The sequence below is a fragment of the Lactuca serriola genome, chromosome 4 (genome assembly GCF_051521515.1).
Source record: "Lactuca serriola cultivar US96UC23 chromosome 4, Lser_US96UC23_V15, whole genome shotgun sequence".
Lineage (NCBI taxonomy): Eukaryota > Viridiplantae > Streptophyta > Magnoliopsida > Asterales > Asteraceae > Lactuca > Lactuca serriola.
The window spans coordinates 360,292,401-360,312,374 of record NC_136411.1 but is presented as its reverse complement, the minus strand read 5'-3'; the positions used below and the strand labels follow the sequence as shown (position 1 = coordinate 360,312,374).

General features: G+C 37.5%; 1 protein-coding gene across 2 annotated transcripts; it reads right to left on the bottom strand.

Moving 5' to 3' along the window:
* Positions 1–2,003: 2,003 nt before the first annotated feature.
* LOC145097615 (putative serine/threonine-protein kinase PBL22) lies at positions 2,004–6,568 on the bottom strand. Of its 2 annotated transcripts, none has more exons than XM_079035215.1 (5): positions 5,260–6,568; positions 5,022–5,151; positions 4,352–4,488; positions 3,051–3,207; positions 2,004–2,546 (listed from the first exon to the last, which is right to left on the bottom strand). In XM_079035215.1, the coding sequence occupies exons 1-5, from the start codon at positions 6,433–6,435 to the stop codon at positions 2,221–2,223; spliced, it is 1,926 nt and encodes a 641-aa protein (XP_078891341.1). In that variant the 5' UTR covers positions 6,436–6,568; the 3' UTR covers positions 2,004–2,220. The 2 variants fall into 2 exon arrangements, with proteins under 2 accessions (XP_078891341.1, XP_078891342.1); XM_079035216.1 differs by having other exon boundaries at positions 2,417–2,958.
* Positions 6,569–19,974: the final 13,406 nt, after the last annotated feature.

Below are 19,974 nucleotides of genomic sequence, written 5' to 3'. Positions count from 1 at the left end.
AAGAAATAGACTTATTAAGGTAATTAACTTTTCGGTTTGTTTACATCTGGGTAACTTTTTTTGGTACACATCTAGGTAACGAACTTTTTAGAAATGTTCACATATCACCACTATGACCGGCTGTAGCAGGTTATATCCGGTCATAATGGTCATATGTGAAAACTTCTAAAAAATTCGTTACCTAGATGTGTAAAAAAAAATAGTTACCATATGTTAAAAATCGAAAAGGTAAGAGTGAATTACATGAATTGTTCATGTGGTTTGGGGTGATTTGCACGTTTGGTTCCTAACTTATTTTTTAACTCGGATGGTCCCTACTTTTATTTTTGTTGCACGCTTGGTCGCTGTCTTACCAAAAAAGACTATCGTGCCCTTGTTAATTTATTTTTTAATTAATTTTCTTATTTATGTATTTATTTTTTATATATTTAAAAAAATTAATAGATCTCACATATTTATATCTCCTCACCCTAAACCTTAAACAATATTTGAGAAATTTAATCTGGGTCATACCAGTCACCATCTCATATCTCATCCTCCTCAACTTTTATTTCCTTTCCATTTTTAGTGATATCGATGTCTTCATCATTCCTTCTTTTTTCGATTCTTCAATTCTGACGAACCAACACCATAACCCACTATCTTTTTATAGAATTTTCCACCATTACAACCCAATGCATCACAATCTTTACAGGAAAAGAAAATTGATACCAGAAAGAAAAATTGGAGAACTAGATCAATTGAAAACCATAACTTGAAATGCAAATCAAAACGTGAAACTCTATTAACAACATTCTAAGCTTTAACTCATCAAACAATGTGTTTTTGTTTATTATTGGTCTCAATTTCGGATACTTTTAGTCTCTAGTAAATTTTAATTTTTATATTTAATATATTAAACAATAAAATTTTATAAAACGAAGATGTGTTTTTTTTAATGTCAAATCTAGAGCTTTTTTTTTAATTTTTTTTTAACAAAGTAGTGTATTTTAAAAGAATATTTACCAAAATGGTGTGGTTTAAAAATATTTACCATTTAGGTTAAATTTTATACCAAATCAAAATCAGAAAGTAATTAACTTTTCGGTCTGTTCACATCTGGGTAACTATATTTTTTTTGTACACATCTACGAAACGAATTTTATGGAAGTATTCATATATGACCATTATGACCGGATGTAACCTGCTACAGCCAGCCATAATGGTCATATGTGAACACTTCTAAAAAGTTTGTTATCAAGATGTGTACAAAACAAAAATAGTTATCTAGATGTGAACAGACCGAAAAGTTAATTACCTTGATAAGAGATTAGGGAGATATTATATCTTGAAATATTGTTCTAGATCCGTGTATTTGGTATGTTACATGAATAGTTGTATAGAGATTAGGGAGATATTATATCTTGACACAACATTTTTTGTTCATACATAACAATTTATACTTTATAGAGTTGTACAGTAAAAACATATAAAACACAAATCGTTGTGTATAGCTAAAAACTGTTGTGTACGGATCCACACCCATTGTCTATATAAACACATCAATACATAGTTAAATTCTTACCATATTTTGTCTACAATTATCCGAGAAGATGTGTTTCAATTTTTTAGTATTTAAATGTTTTCTTTATAATATTGGACTTTGATGAGTGATTGGGGTTGTTTTTTCTTAAATTTGCATATCTTTTGGTTTTATTTATTTTGTCTTTCATTTTCTTTGAGAACTGAAGTAGGCATTTAAACAATCTACAGGGGAAAAGAATAAATATATATCCAGCAACTTATTTTTGAATGAAGTTAATGGTTTAATTTTCAAAATTGAGATAACTGCCGTTTCATTTTAAGATGTTAAACTTTATCACCTAAAAACCTCCTTAACAAACAATTATTTTTAATTTATCACTTACTTTCTTAAAACTTATATTTACAGATTCCTTAAAGAACATATATCAATAAAATTTGACAAATAGATCCTAAAAGGTTCTTATAATCCAACTTTTGTAAATATATACAACATGCTTGACTAAAACTAATCCCATATGCATGATCTTGTGGCTAATTACTTGCTAGAAAACCTTGAACATATTGAACTCCATTAGACATTCTAAAAATGGATCAAATATTCACTATCTTTCCTGCCTATTAATTCAGCTGACCTCCTAGATCGTATACTTTACATTGGCAGGTCTATAAAAGAACTATGTGTTTGATTTTTTAAAGTCAAACTGTTTTGATTTCTTTTTGATAACAATGATTCAACACCTGCAAGATGTCTTCCATTGATGGGCGTTTGTCTTTTTCTGGATGAAGACACGTTGAAAGAAGTTGAGCCAGTTTGAATGCCCCCTTTGGAGGAAAATCATTATGTTGATGAAGTTGTGGGTCCATAATCATTCTCAGATTTACCTCATCTGCTAACAACGGAATAGCCCATTTCACAAAATCTTCCTTTCCGACAGGTCTCTCCTCATCATACACCTTCATCCCTGTTAGCATTTCCAGCAGTACCACTCCAAAAGCATAGATCTCATTCTTCATCGCAAAATCTATCAAAGTGGTGTGTTTGATTGGTTAGCCATTTGCTTACACACAAATAACTAAGGGGGCGTTTGGAAGTTGGATTTTGTAGGATTTGGCTGGAATTAGAATTCAGTTCCATTTTAATCCTGCATTTGGTTGCAAATAAGAACCGAAATGAAATCCCTTGGAATTCACAAAATCCTTTGAGCAATAATGAATCCATGAATTTAATCACCAGCATTCCTCCTTGTTAGATAGAAGTACTCCTACACCATTTTAACCCTCTAATTTCACAAGTAAAGGCACCTCCCTATGCTTCCCCTCTTCTCGCTCACAAACACTAGGAATCCCATTCCATTTTATGCCAACCAAATGTGTGACAGAATTCAATTCCTTCCAATATATTCTACCCACCAAATGCCCCCTCAAGTTGTCTAGCTATAGGGGTAAGTGCATGGTAAAGTAAAGACTTGGTTGGTTTATCATTCAAATATATATTGAGAGGATAAAAAATGTTTCACTTTCAATACCATCTGTAGGCGATAGTCCATGAAGAATATCATATGTTTCTTCAGATGTATCAAATCTGTCTGCTCTATAACGAAACCACTCAGGGGCGGCATAATATCGATCCATATGGAACACGTATGTATCAAAAGCAAAATCCGAAAGCCGAGCATTAAAATTCTGAAACAAGCATCAAAGATAAAGAAAAAGAAACTAAAATTGATGTTAGACTGAGATGAAAAAGTGATGGTGTGCATACCGAGGACTTAGCAGAGTCCTCAAAATGGAATCTATTGCAAACATATAAGATATATGTCATGGTTCCTTACTTCAACAGGTACGTACGTATATCTAAAGTATTTTTTTTAGATATTTTTTCAAACGTATTCTTGATACTATGTAGCAGTCAAAAATTTGTATCCATTTTTCATGATATTATGCATGTATCAAATATATCATGTCTTCAGACTTCCAGGCCGTCTTTCTTTTGGGCAGCTGTTCACCGTTGGATCTCACTAATACAGTCTTCTATAGTTTTCGTTAACGAGATATCGTTTTTTGTTTTTTCATTGTTCCCAAGTATTTTTGATAAACTGGAGAAGGAAAAAAGAGGTTAAATTTCAATCGCTCCTAACATTTGATCATTCGGGAGTTACAAGGCCCAACTTTTATAGACAAAAATCTATCATCAGGCAAGAGCTTCGAACAACTTATATAAAACGACATGTCAGCCCTAATTTTGCTGTTTTGACCTCCCATTAGCGCTCAGCTCCCCAGTTTCATTTAATGAAAGAAAGGAAAGTAAGCAGGAAGATTTGGAAAGATCTTTGTTCTCGAGTTTCATATAAGGAAAGAAAGGAACAGAAAGAAAAAGAAGATCAAGTTAATTTCCCTATAAACTATCCTCCCAAATCGGAAAGAACAAGAGAGAAAGGAAAGGAAGATCAATTCCTTTCTTTTCTTTCCTTTAGTGAACTCGGGAGCAGAGTGTAAGAGTTTCACCCAATTCATGCTGCTTTCCGATTTTTAAATTATTTCTCTCTAGTTGGAAAATATTGTGAATTTCCCGATTTCCGAAGATCATGTGATTACTTAGTATCTTAATTTCAGTCATTTTCAAATAATTATAACGTTTTGAAATTTGGCAATACCCATCAAATTTAGTTCATCCTTTTGAATTAATAGAATTCACAAAGAATGTAGCATTTGAAGATATCTTGGATATGAATTAAATTCTTCTTTGTGAAACCTAAACACCCTTGTGTTATTTACATCCATTCTACCTCAAAAATGCAAGCAAATCAATTGTGGTGGAGTATATTACCGTATCCACCAATATATGACTGGTCTTAAATTGGCTATATGCTGCCTGATTCTTCTTATGTACATATAGCAGGCCTTCACATGCTCCTATTGCTATGTTTAATCGTGCATCCCAAGAAAGTAAAGTTGTACCTGGTTCTGCATAAAGTAACCCAAAAAGTGTTAATGTATTACTTGGAATTTTGGTGACGGGCATAAATTACCTTATCGACCCAAACGAAGTGAATAAAACCCGAATGGCGATTTCAAAGTGATTAGGGTTTTGAGTAAGCTGAGGGGCGAAGCTGTGCACGACAATTCAAGTCAAGGTATGGACCTGTTTAGTTATTTCGTATTTACTTCTATATGGGTTCGCTCTATAGTTGCTAGGGTTTACGGTTATAGGTATTCGTATTTAGGGAAACCAATGTAATCATTTTGAAATGTTTTTGCCTAATAGAAGAGTTCTCAAGGTTCTTTTCCATGGATGTATGTCACATTGATCGAACCACGTTAAATATTCTGTCTTTTATAATGTGCTATTATTCTCGTTTATTCCTGACAAAAATATACTTTGATTTTCAATCTTGCATATATGTAATTCCTCAACAACTCAAAAACAGGGTCATATAAACAATTGTCGATTTGACAATTAGAGATTCATTACAATTATAGCTAGAAGAGATGTGTACCTCCATAAAGATATCTAGCCAAACTTTTCCCATGAATGAACTCATAAACACAAAACAGTTCTTCCTTTTTAGAGCAATATCCCAAGAGTTTTACAAAGCGGTGATGATTGAATCTTTTTAGTTCGACCGTCTGCATAGCCAATTTGGCTAGAAATATTAGAATGCATAAAAAATCTATGTTCACTCTTTATGCTATCCAAAGTAAGTCACACATCATTATTTCACATATTGGAAGTACCTGGTACAAGAGAATCTCAATCCTCCTAACATACATCGCTAAACCAACACCATTTTCTGTTGGAGCATATCCTTTGTAAATGGCTTCATTTAGAGTTGGGGAAATCACCTCCTCCATAAAATCATTTGTTGCACTTGCCAGTTCAGCATATGTGAAAGTTCTACAAGTTTGATCCGTAGTCCATTTTATTCCAGTATGAACTTTGCCTGTGAAAAGAGATCGTAGTTTGTAAATGAATCCTTCTTCACCAACAATAGAATTGGCAATTTCTGTTTCTTGTGAAAGAATAGACTCGAGCTTGACGACAACCTCCGCCATGGTAAGGCGTTGTTTTGGTTTGGTGTGTAAACAATAGCGTGCTACCTTTGCAAACTCCTTCAGGCATTTTCTTGACACTTGTCCAATTAGTCTTGGGTCAATAATTCGATTGAGTTTTCCCTCTTTGATTTTGTGTTGAACCCAACCTGCTAAACCCCAATGGTCTTCATCAAGGGTTGAGTCTACAGCTTTTCTCCCGGACAACACCTCAAATAGTACAACTCCAAATGCGTAGACATCCGATTTTGTTGTCAATTTTCCTGTGTAGAAATAGCATGGATCCATATACCCAAATGTCCCTTTCACAGCTGTGCTGACATGAGTTCTATCTATTAAACCAACTTTAGCCAATCCAAAGTCAGAAATTTTAGCAGCAAAGTTTGCATCCAACAAAATATTGGAGGTTTTCACATCACGATGTATGACTCCATGTTGAGTTGATGTACCCATGTGAAGGTAGTCTAATCCTCGAGCTGCCCCTACACATATCTTGAGTAGTTGTAGCCAAGATAAAGATAAATCAGGTGAGGAAAGATGATCTTCAAGTGTCCCATTTGGCATGAACTCATAAACGAGCACCATCTCTTTTTCTTCATTGCAATACCCAATTAAGGATAGAAGATTACCATGCCGGAGTTTAGAAAGTACCTGAACTTCTGCCTCAAATTCATTGGCTCCTTGAAGGGACATGGAATGCAACCGTTTGACTGCAACATTGCTCATTGACCCGATTTTGGAACATTTATACACCTTGCCGAATCCTCCCCGGCCAATGACTAAAGCCTCGTCGAAGTTTTGGGTTGCCGATTGAATCTCAGAAAGAGTAAAACGTTGACATGTCTGGTCAGGTAACATCATCGGCTAGCTTCTCATGCCCGGACCCTTGATTCAAAGAAGAGCTTTAGACCTGGCAGTGGACGAATAACTTTTTCCTGTGGTCGTTTTGTGCTCCAACCGGTGGATGATTTGACTGTTCGTCTACACCTGATTAGCTTTTTGGCAAAGGGGAAAAGATAAGCAAAGGTACTTGTCGATTAAAACAATAATGTTTTTATGTTATTTATGATAACAATAATATTTGTCGATTATAACAAAAACTTTAATATATATATATATATATATATATATATATATATATATATATATATATATATATATATATATATATATATATATATATATATATATATATACTACAAGAAATGTTGGCATTAGCGGCAGCACCTTTAGAAGGCAATAGCGGCGACATGTACTTGATACGTTACATGTCGCCGCTATTGCCCTACGTCGCCGCTAATGCCAACTAACAGCGATCCACGTGAAATGAGCCACATCCATTTGATTTGTTTTTAACTGAAAGGTTGTAGAGGAATGCAAAAACGGGTGACTTTTCCCTCCAAGGTGTCACCGCTAATGCACTAATGTCGCCTCTAATACCTTGGTATTGCCGCTATTGCCCGTCACCGCTAATGCATATTACAGATAACCCCCATTCAGCTAATCAACTTCCTTTTTTGTGACGTTCTTTCTATTCTCTCTCATTTCTTTCTTTCTTGTTTCTGTTTTTCCTTCTCACTGTGACGACTAGGACGATGACGAAGGAAGAAACCGGTGCTAGCCCCTCCTGCCGCCACAAGACCATCACACCTTCCCCCAATCTTCCATTACCGACGACCCTTCAGCTCCAGTCCGAAAATTGCCCACATTCAAGGTCGAATTCCTCCTTATTTTCTATTATTTTTCTTTTTTGGTGCTAATTTGGATGATAAATTGTTAGTATTCTTCAATTTTGTTGAGTGATTATCTTTGTATTTTGAGATATGAAGTGTTTATGTATTTTATGGGATTGTATATGTTTTTTCAGATTTGTGGGAAGTGTTTATGCATTTTGTATATGTTTTTCTTATTTATGTTTATACCACATTGGCTTAAAAATGAAATTTGACATGAAATTGAAATTGGATGTATATATACATTTGTTTAATTTTGTATTTAGATGTATAGATTTGTATACATTTTACTTAATTGTAAAAAATTGGGTGATATTGGAATATGCACATTGGATGTATACATTTGGCTTAATTGTAAGAAATTGGAATATGCAAATTGGATGTATACATTTGGCGTAATTAGGTTATTAATAGCAACTTACTTCTAGTAATGTATTGTAGATGGTTTCAAAGTGCTTAATTTTATTACTGTCTTAATGTCGGTCATTACAACTTTAGCTTAATTAGGTTATTAATAGCAACATACTTCTACTAATTTAAATTTAATAATAGAATAAAGTTAAATTAATATTTTAAAAAATCAATAAAAAAAATAATAAATTAATTATAAAATCAAATTCAATTAGTTTTAAAATCAAGTTAATATTAATATTAAAATAAATTAAAATTAGTTAAAAATAAACTAATAACAAAAAAGAAAATATTAAATTAATTAAAAAATCAAATTAATTTACCTTTAGAATCAAATTAAATTTATTATAAAATCAAATTAAATTAATTATAAAATCAAACTAATATTAATATTAGCATCAAATCAAATTATTTATCAAATCAAATTAAATTAATGTTAAAAAAACTAATAAAAAAAAGAAAATATTAAATTAATTATAAAATTAAATTAAATTAATTTTAAAATCAAAGTGCTTAATTTTGTTAGTGACTTAATGTTGGTTATTTCAAATTTAGCTTAATTAGGTTATTAATAGCAACGTACTTCTAGTAATTTTAATTTAATTATAGAATAAAATTAACTTAGTTTTAAAAAAATCAATAAAAAAATAATAAATTACTTGTAAAAGAAAATTAAATTAGTTTTAAAATCAAGTTAATATTAATATTAAAATAAAATAAAATTTGTTTATATAATTATACTAATAATAAAAAATAAAATATTAAATTAATTATAAAATCAAATTAAGTTACCTTTAGAATCAAATTAAATTTATTATAAAATCAAATTAAATTAATTATAAAATAAAATTAATATTAATATTAAAATAAAATAAAAATAATTATAAAATCAAATCAAATTAATGTTTAAAAAACTAATAAAAAACAGAGAATATTAAATTAATTATAAAATAAAATTAATTTAATTTTAAGATAAATGTGCTTAATTTTGTTAGTAACTTAATGTTGATCATTACAACTTTAGGTTAATTAGGTTATTAATAGCAACGTACTTCTAGTAATTTTAATTTAATTATAGACTAAAATTCAACTAGTTTTAAAAAAAAATCCAATAAAAAATAATAAATTAATTGTAAAATCAAATTAAATTAGTTTTAAAATAAAGTTAATATTAGTATTAAAATAAAATAAAATTAATTTAATAAATTAAACTAATAATAAAAAAGAAAATATTTAATTAATTAGAAAATCAAATTATGTTACCCTTAGAATCAAATTAAATTTCTTATAAAATCAAATTAAATTAATTATAAAATCAAATTAATATTAAAATTAAAATAAAACAAAATTAATTATAAAGTCAAATTAAATTAATGTTAAAAAAACTACTAACTAAAAAAATATTAAATTAGTTATAAAATAAATTTAAGTTAAGTTTAAAATCAAAGTGCTTAATTTTGTTAGTGACTTAATGTTGGTCATTACAACTTTAGCTTAATCAGGTTATTAATAGCAACGTACTTCTAGTAATTGTAATTTAATTATAGAATAAAATTAAGTTAGTTTTAAAAAAATCAATAAAAAAATAATAAACTAATTGTAAAATCAAATTAAATTAATTTTAAAATCAAGTTAAAATTAATATTAAAATTAATTAAAATTAGTTTAAAAATTAAAATAATAATAAAAAAGAAAATATTAAATTAATTAGAAAAACAAATTAAGTTACCTTTAGAATCAAATTAAATTTATTATAAAATTAAATTAAATTAATTGTAAAATCAAATTAATATTAATATTAAAATCAAATAAAATTAAATTAATGTTAAAAAACTAATAACAAAAAAGAAAAAATTAAATTAATTATAAAATAAAGTTAAGTTAATCAAATTAAATGTAAAACCAAATTAATAGCAACATACTTTTAGTAATTTTTGGAAACTATAATGATATTATGATATGTTGGTAATATATTTTTTCCTTTGTAGTTGGAAATGTTGCAAACGATACTAAAGGACCCGGCCTGTTCTGCAGCATTGGTAGAGTGGTTTTGCTCATTGTCGCCACCAAATAATAATGAAGGAAATGATGAGGACGAATAGCTACTTTAGGATTTTATGAAATGTTTTGTAATATGGAAAAATACTTTAGGATTTTATTAAATGTTTTGTAATTTGGAAGAATACTTTAGGTTTTGGCATGCGTTAATATTTTGGATTGGTTGTGTATGGATTAATATTTCTATAAAAAATTATCAAATTTTATTAATGTTATATTGTTTTTGATAAATTTAACGGTGAGTAAAAAAACCAAATTTTTTTTTGCAGCAACACGGAATTTGCAGCGACATATGGGCTTTAGCGGCGATAAACCAATAGCAGTGACGATACACTATTAGCGGCGATCAAATGCGCATTAGCGACGAAGCATTACCGGCGACTCATTTGTAGCGACGTGTCGCTGCTAAAAGTATTAGTAGCGACATCCCACACCTTTACCGGCGACACACGTCGTCCGCTATTGCCCACTATTCTTTTAGTGATATATATATATATATATATATATATATATATATATATATATATATATATATATATATATATATATATATATATAAAGGAAGAGTTATTTGGAAAACGAAAAAACCCTAAAAATCATAAAAATACATAAAAAACTACTTAGAGATTACAAAACTTTTTTTAATTTTTGTATAAAAAAAATGCAAGTTTTTTAATAAATTCGCGGAAAAAAAATAAAAATTTAAAATTAAAAAAAAAAATTTTAAAAAAATCAGCGAATTTCTTTAAAAACATGCGATTTTTTCATAAAAAATTCCATAAAAAGGCTTTGTGATCTCTAAGTATTTTTTTTATGTTTTTATATGATTTTTAGGGTTTTTTGTTTTTCATAGAGCCTATATATATATATATATATATATATATATATATATATATATATATATATATAGGTAAAAGTTCAACAACGAACAATTTTAAACAATAAAACAAAGAAACGATTATTTTTTCAAGTTTTAGATCTTATTATTTATTGAAAAAAATTCTAAAATTATATAAATTCATAACTTTTTATCTTCTTTTATTGATATCAAATTTGATAAAAAAAAATTAATTTTTTTATATGTTCAAATTCACAATGTAAATCTGCACTATAAATCATTAATTTTGTATAAATTCACTATATAAATCTACATAAATTCACAGTGTGAATCTGCACAGATTTTACAGGGTGAATCTTTACAGATTCACAATGTCAATCTGAATTCTCAGTCAATCATTTAATTAACATGTAAACGTTAAAAACATGCAAATCATTTTTTCGTTAAGTGTGTGTATGTAAATTGTAACACCGAGAATTTTCAAAATAATTTTTCACAAATATAAAACATTTCTTATTTAATTTTCATTAAAACATTAAGTTAGAAATCCCAATTCACATCATACATAAACCCAAGATCATATATATATATATATATATATATATATATATATATATATATATATATATATATATATATATATATATATCAAAATCCCATGAGTGTGTACAGATCAAGCCGGCGCCTTCCCATGGTCATCGCTAGTACATGAAACAACAACACTAACACTGTAAGCACGAAGCTTAGTGAGTTCTCCAAAATACCACACACATAACACATATTAGCCACTCGAGACTATAACTTTATGGGTCCGTGCAGCCAAACTCTGTGAACCCTCAGGTTCTAACTCTAGGAACCTTCCGGTTCCAACTCTGTAAACATGCACAGCTTAAATCACATAGAAATAATGCAGTACAACACATCACATACACATAGCATACAAATACTCTGATCACATAACTCTGGTTACCTCCTCAAGGTAAAGTATAGTGAGAAGACTCACCTCGCGTATCTCGGTATCTCACGAATCCTGGAAATCCCTCGTTTTCGATCCTCCGAGCTCTCATCCTCCTATAACATCATATATCTCTAATTAACACTTTTACCACTAAGGTTGACTATCCCTAAGAAGTCAACACAGCTCAACTTTGGTCAATGGTCAACGGTTAACGGTCAACTTTGACCGGACTCGGTGAGTGCACTAGGGCGACTCGGCGAGTCTAGACGTTTTCACCAACTCTCTAGGATTCCTTTTTGACACGTTGAGTACTCCCCCTGACTCGATGAGTTCCACCTAGAAGAATCGCGGGGCCACCCCGACTCAACGCGCCGAGTCTCAAGAACAACTCGGCGAGTCCCAGTTCGACTCAGTCCACCTGTCAACCCTCTCTAACTCGCCCTGACTCACTGAGTCAACCCATAACTCGGCAGGACCATTCTAAGGGCAATCTTCAAGCTACTCGCCGAGTCTGTTCGTCGGACTCGGCGAGTCCATGCCATGCAACAACTCAAACTTGCTTCTAAGGTCAGATCTGCTCCAACAAATCATAGATTCGGCCTTCCTACACTGATTCATCACGTAAAGTCCTTATCTTGGTGTTCATAGCACCCCCATGGCTCATAAATGGTGTTTTGGCCTTAGGCATAAGGATTCCAATCCAAAACCCCCCATTGATTCACAAAAAGCTTGGGCAAGGGACACTCTGGACCTCCAAGGGTTTAGATCTATAATCTAAATCGCTTAAGGGACCAAGGAAGCACTAGATCTAGCCACAAAAGAGCTCAATAAGCCCGAAATCAATATAACATCAACATGGCAGAGAATAGCTCGAAGATAGTACCTCAAATATGATGTTCTGGACCCCAAACCCTCAGGAAGTGGCTCCACTTGTTTCCCCTTAGCTGATTCTCCCTTTCCCTTGCAAGATGACACCTCCAAGATCAATAATGGCTTCCTACTTTGCTCCAAACGCTCACACTCGCTAGGGTTTCACTCAAGGAACTGGTGAGCACAAATGACGGCCATAAGGCTCTTTAAATAGGTCCCAAACCCGAGAAATTAGGGTTTCATTAAACAGCACGGACTCGCTGAGTCCAGGCGCGAACCCACGTCCAGAATCGCGATCCTACTCGGCGAGTCTGAGCTCCAACTCGCCGAGTCCCTTCACAAAACATCAAAATTTAAAGCATAAAAGATACCTGGAAATCCGGGCTGTTACAACTCTCCCCCACTAGAACTAGACTTTGCCCTCGAAGTCTCGCTCTGAAAATAGCTCCGGATGCTGCTCACGCATCTCACGCTCCGGCTCCCAGGTCATCTCTGATCCCTTCCGATGTTGCCACTGAACCAACACCAAGGGTACCTCCTTGTTCCTCAGAACCTTGATCTTCCGATCTCTGATGGCCACCGGCCTCTGAGCATAATTCAGGCTTGCATCTACCTGAATATCCTCTAATGGAACCACTACCGACTCATCGGCTATACACTTCCTCAGCTGCGACACATGAAAAGTGTCGTGAATCTGTCCCAACTCTGCTGGCAAATCCAAACGATAGGCAACCCGGCCTACTCTCGCGATCACACGGAATGGACCAATATATCGGGGCCCCAACTTGCCCCTCTTCCTGAATCGAATCACTCCTTTCCAAGGAGAGACTTTCAGGAGGACAAGATCGCCGACCTGAAACTCAAGCTCGGACCGGCGTCTGTCCGCATAACTCTTCTGTCGGCTCTGGGCGGTCAACAACCTCTGTCTGACCTGCTGAATCTGCTCTGTCGTCTGAAGCACGATCTCTGTACTGCCCATTACTCTCTGCCCAACCTCTCCCTAGCAAATGGGGGTCCGACACCTCCTACCATACAACAGCTCAAAGGGTGGCATACCAATGCTCGAATGATGGCTGTTGTTGTAGGAAAACTCTGCCAAGGGTAAATACGCATCCCAGCTACCCTCGAAATCCAACACACATGCTCGGAGCATGTCCTCAAGCGTCTGAATCGTCCGCTCACTCTGGCCGTCTGTCTGGGGATGATATGCGGTACTAAAATGCAATCTAGTACCCAACTCCTCATGAAATTTCTTCCAGAATCTGGAAGTGAAATGCACATCACGGTCCGAAACAATCGAGATCGGCACCCCATGCCGAGATACCACTTCTCTCACATACACCTCCGCCAATTTCTCTGCTGAAGAGCTCTCACTGATAGCAAGGAAGTGAGCGCTCTTCGTCAACCTGTCCACAATCACCCAAATTGCATCAACTCCTCTAGCAGTCCTCGGCAATTTGGTGATGAAATCCATATTGATTTGTTCCCACTTCCACTCGGGAACCTCCAATGGCTGCAACTGGCCATGCGGTCTCTGGTGCTCGGCCTTGACCCTACGGCAGGTCAAACACCTCTCAACAAACCATGCGACATCCCTCTTCATACAGGGCCACCAATACTCCCTTCTCAAATCCAGATACATCTTAGTGGCCCCCGGATGGATCGAGAATTTCGACCGATGAGCCTCTTCCATCAAAGTAGTACGTGTTCCCCCCCCCCCCCCCCCCGCAAACGGCACCCAGACACGCCCCTGAAATGTCATAAGTCCCCGACCATCGGTAACGAACTCTGAAACCAAACAAACAACCCGTTCCCTCTTCTACATCTCCGGTTGCATAGCCTTGGCCTGTGCCCCGCGTATGGCATCCAACACTGGGGCTATCACGGTCAATCTCAAACATACATTCCGCAGTGGAGTGCTCTCTGCCCTGCGGCTCAACGCATCGGCTACCACATTAGCCTTGCCTGGGTGGTACAGGATCTCACAATCATAATCCTTGACCACATCCAACCACCTCCTCTGCCGCATATTTAGGTTAGGCTGATCCATCAAGTACCTCAAACTCTTATGGTCCGTGTATATCGTACACCGAACCCCATACAAGTAGTGACGCCAAATCTTGAGGGCGAACACTACTTCCCCCAACTCTAGATCATGGGTGGGATATCTCGTCTCATGAGGCTTCAGCTGCCTCGATGCATATGCTATCACATGCCCCCTCTGCATCAGTACCGCTCCCAGCCCCAAAATCGATGCATCACAATATACTACAAAATCCTCCATCCCTTCCGGGAGAGCTAATACCGGGGCTTCGCACAACCTTTGACGAAGTGTCTCAAAGGAGGCCTGCTGCTCGGGACCCCATGAAAAAGCAACACCCTTCCGGGTCAATCTGGTGAGTGGCACTGCAATCTTGGAGAAGTCCCTGATAAATCTCCGATAATACCCCGCCAATCCTAGGAAACTCCTGATCTCAGAAGGTGACTTTGGCACCTCCCAACTCATCACCGCCTCGACCTTGGCCGGATCCACCAATATCCCTTCCTGGTTAACAAGATGTCCTAAGAACTGGACCTCCCGCAACCAGAAATCACACTTGGAGAACTTTGCATAAAGCTTTTCCGATCTCAGAACCCCAAGGACCTCCCTCAAATGCTCCTCATGCTGCTCTCTAGATCTCGAATATACCAGAATATCATCGATAAATACAATCACCGACCGATCCAACATCGGCCTACATACTCTGTTCATGAGATCCATGAACACAGCCGGGGCATTGGTGAGCCCAAAAGGAATCACCACAAACTCATAATGCCCATAACGCGTCCTGAACGCTGTCTTCTGGACGTCCTCATCCCGCACTCTCACCTGATGATATCCAGACCTCAAATCGATCTTGGAGAACCAAGATGCTCCCTGCAACTGATCGAACAAATCGTCGATCCTCGGTAATGGGTAACGGTTCTTGACCGTCAGCTTGTTCAACTCCCGGTAATCAATGCACATCCGGTGCGAACCATCCTTCTTCTTGACAAATAGGATAGGCGCTCCCCACGGCGAGCTGCTCGGCCAAATAAACCCCTTCCCCAGCAGCTCCTGAAGCTGCGAGGATAACTCTTGCATCTCTGGAGGTGCAAGACGATAAGGCACCTTAGCGATAGGCGCGGCCCCCAAAACCAAGTCGATACTGAACTCCACTTGCCTCACAGGAGGGACACCCGACAACTCGTCGGGAAAAACATCAGGAAACTCACGCACCACCGGAACCTCCTCAACTGAACTCGGCCTCTCGGAAGCCACTCGCGTATCCATCACATACGCCACAAAACCCTTACAGCCCTGCTGTAGCCACTGCCTCGCCCTAGCGGCCGAACAAAAAGCTGATCCCGAACGTATACCCTCGCCGTACACCAAAAGAACTCCCCCACTAGGGTCTCGTATAGTCACCAACTGACGCTCGCACTCGATAACTGCGCCGAATCTACTCAACTAGTCCATGCCTACGATGACACAGACATCACCCATCGCAATAGGAACCAGATCAATCGAAACTCAACACCAAAAATCTTTAACATGCATCCCTGTAGAACCTCCGTGGCATAAATCACTCTCTCGTCAGCTATGGAAACTCTCAGAGGCCGACTCAACGCCTCACGACTAACACTGATATACTGACTAAAGGCCAAAGATACAAAAGACCGACTCGCACCCGAGCCAAATAACACTAAAGCAGGTACAGAGTTCACAAGGGAAGTACCTACGCATAACATAATATAAGCATAATATCTCAACATCAAAGTAAATACATGAAAGAAAACATACCCGCCACAACATCGGGCGCAGTGCGGACCTCCTCCGCAATCAGCTGAAAGGCTCTCCCTCGAGCTCTCGGTGCCTCGGCCTTCAAAGGCCGACTCTCTGTAGCTCTGATGGCGGCAGGAGCAGATCCCTGAGATGCTCCTCGTAACTGCGGACACTCTGCCTTCCGGTGTCCGGTCTGGTTGCAGTGGAAACACACTGCAAACCCTTTGGGGTAGTCCTTGGCCATATGCCCCTCCTTGCCACATTTGTAGCAAGATCCCGCTCGGCAGACTCCATCATGACCCTTGCCACACTTCCCGCAAGTGCGGCCCTTCTGGCTCCCTGGTTTGGGATCAGCGGGCTTGGCCCGCTTGGCTGCCGGCTGTGACTGTGCCGGTCGCCGATCCCTCCCCTGAGACTCCGCCTCCTCTCTGGCCTGAGTCTCAAGCTCAATCTCCTTCTTCCGGGCATTTGCCTGAAGCTCGGCAAATGTCCAGTATGAGGAGTTCGCCACGAACTCCCGAATGTCCCGCCTCAAAATACTCAGATAGCGGCTCATACGTGCCTGCTCCGTAGATACATGCTCAGGGCAGAACATCGCCCTCTCGTGGAACATCCTGGTAATCACCGTAACCGACTCAGTACCCTGCTTGAGGGTCAGGAACTCCTGAGCCAAACGCTCCCTCTCCACCTGGGGAACGTACTCGTCTCGGAACATGGTAGTGAACCTCTCCCAGGTCACTGCCGCAATCTCAGCAGGCGTGAAATGCGCCGTCACAAACTTCCACCAGTCCTTCGCTCCCAAGCGAAGCTGGTTCAGCGCGAACCTGACCTTCAAATGCTCAGGAGACGAGCAAGTGAAGAAACACCCCTCAATATCAGATATCCACCTCATAGCTGCCACCGGATCCTGAGTCCCATCAAACTCTGGTGGTTTTGTGTTGCTGAACTCACGGAACAGCAACGCATCACCACCTTGCGGCCTCACAGCGGCAATGGCTGTGGTGGCCACTGCAACAGCAGCCTCAGAAAGAGCGGCATAACGCTCGTCAAAATTCTCTATCAGTGTGGTCTTAATAGACCCAAACATCTCCGGTATCTCTGCCCTGATGGCCGCAGCCACCTCCTCCTGGATGATCCGACGGATCTCCTCATCACTAGTACCACTGCTCTCAGGCATCAAGCGTGTCCTCACCATGATCTACCTCTGAAATACAACATACGATAAATTAGAACTCATACGAGCATACTCACACTCGTCAACTCTTCCTCCTCGATCCTTGGTATTCCAAAGATTCTTACTTGGGCTGCACACCGCTTCGGTGCTTTCAGTAGTACGGGCCCAATACTACTGTCCGCACCGCATCAGAATACACCCTAAGTCCTCCTCTTCGGATCCCAAATCCCAAGTACTCTATCATGCATAGACCACTCACTAATAGATCTCTCATAAGCCCCTCGCTGCTACCTACTCACTCTCAAGCATCTCATAGCAGCTCACCTCTCCCTAGGCTAAGGCATCACAAATCAGTCCACTCTAGTCCTAATAGCAACACCTAGCCTACTCTAGCATGCATATACATCATATCAATATCAATATCACATAATATAAAGGTATTTTGGGAAATCACCGTTCGGGCGCGGACTGATCGTACACACATCTCTGCTCTGCGTTTTTTCAAAAATCTTTTACTCTTTTTGAAAATAAATCTCAAATCCTCAATTTGAGTTCAAATACGCCCGAAGGTGTACTCGAATCCCTCAAACCAAGGCTCTGATACCAACTTGTAACACCGAGAATTTTCAAAATAATTTTTCACAAATATAAAACATTTCTTATTTAATTTTCATTAAAACATTAAGTTAGAAATCCCAATTCACATCATACATAAACCCAATATCATATATATATATATATATATATATATATATCAAAATCCCATGAGTGTGTACAGATCAAGCCGGCACCTTCCCACGGTCATTGCTAGTACCTGAAACAACAACACTAACACTGTAAGCACGAAGCTTAGTGAGTTCTCCAAAATACCACACATATAACACATATTAGCCACTCGAGGCTATAACTCTATGGGTCCGTGCACCCAAACTCTGTGAACCCTCAGGTTCTAACTCTAGGAACCTTCCGGTTCCAACTTTATAAACATGCACAGCATAAATCACATAGAAATAATGCAGTACAACACATCACATACACATAGCATACAAATACTCTGATCACATAACTCTGGTTAACTACTCAAGGTAAAGTATAGTGAGAAGACTCACCTCGCGTATCTCGGTATCTCACAAATCCTGGAAATCCCTCGTGTTCGATCCTTCGAGCTCTAATCCTCCTATAACATCATATGTCTCTAATTAACACTTTTACCACTAAGGTTGACTATCCCTAAGAAGTCAACACTAGTCAACTCTTGTCAACGGTCAACGGTCAACTTTGACCGGTCTCGGCGAGTGCACTAGGGCGACTCGGCGAGTCTAGACGTTTCCACCAACTCTCTAGGATTCTCTTTTGACACGTCGAGTACTCCCCCTGACTTGACGTGTTCCACCTGGAAGAATCGCGGGGCCACCCCGACTCAACTCGCCGAGTCTCAAGAACAACTCGGCGAGTCCCAGTTCGACTCAGTTCACCTGTCAACCCTCTCTAACTCGCCCTAACTCACTGAGTCAACCCATAACTCGGCAGGACCATTCTAAGGGCAATCTTCAAGCTACTCGCCGAGTCTATTCGTCGGACTCGGCGAGTCCATGCCATGCAACAACTCAAACTTGCTTCTAAGGTCAGATCTGCTCCATCAAATCATAGATCTGGCCTTCCTACACTGATTCATCACGTAAAGTCCTTATCTTGGTGTTCATACCACCCCCATGGCTCATAAATGGTGTTTTGGCCTTAGGCATAAGGATTACAATCCAAAACCCCCCATTGATTCACAAAAAGCTTGGGCAAGGGACACTCTGGACCTCCAAGGGTTCAGATCTATAATCTAAATCACTTAAGGGACCAAGGAAGCACTGGATCTAGCCATAAAAGAGCTCAATAAGCCCTAAATCAATATAACATCAACATGGAAGAGAATAGCTCGAAGATAGTACCTCAAATATGATGTTCTGGACCCCAAACCCTCAGGAAGTGGCTCCTCTTGTTTCCCCTTAGCTGATTCTCCCTTTCCCTTGCAAGATGACACCTCCAAGATCAATAATGGCTTCCTACTTTGCTCCAAACGCTCACACTCGCTAGGGTTTCACTCAAGGGACTGGTGAGCACAAATGAAGGCCATAAGGCCCTTTAAATAGGTCCCAAACTCGAGAAATTAGGGTTTCATTAAACAGCACGGACTCGCCGAGTCCATACCTTGGACTCGCCGAGTCCAGGCGCAAACCCGCGTCCAGAATCGCGATCCTACTCGGCGAGTCTAAGCTCCAACTTGCCGAGTCCCTTCACAAAACATCAAAATTTAAAGCATAAAAGATACCTGGAAATCCAGGCTGTTACATAAATTAGCCAATTTTAAATCTCCTTCTAGTTTCCGATTTCCTCAGATATTGAATAGTAATCCGATTATTCTTTCTTCCTTTTCAATCGAAATTCTTTGATCTTTATCTCGTTTGAATTGGATATATCAGAATTCATTATCAAGATTCTTTCTTTATATAACTCATTAGTAGTCACACGTATTCGTTGAATTTGTGACGTTTTGTGCATTTA

Bases quoted from the DNA above. Each gene is read 5' to 3' on its own strand.
- LOC145097615 (XM_079035215.1), bottom strand. From the start codon at position 6,435: ATGATGTTACCTGACCAGACATGTCAACGTTTTACTCTTTCTGAGATT. The intron at 5,152-5,259 runs GTACTTCCAATA...TTGGCTATGCAG, and splicing joins TTGAGATTCTCTTGTACCAG to ACGGTCGAACTAAAAAGATT. The intron at 3,208-4,351 runs GTAATATACTCC...TGCTTGTTTCAG, and splicing joins GTCATATATTGGTGGATACG to AATTTTAATGCTCGGCTTTC.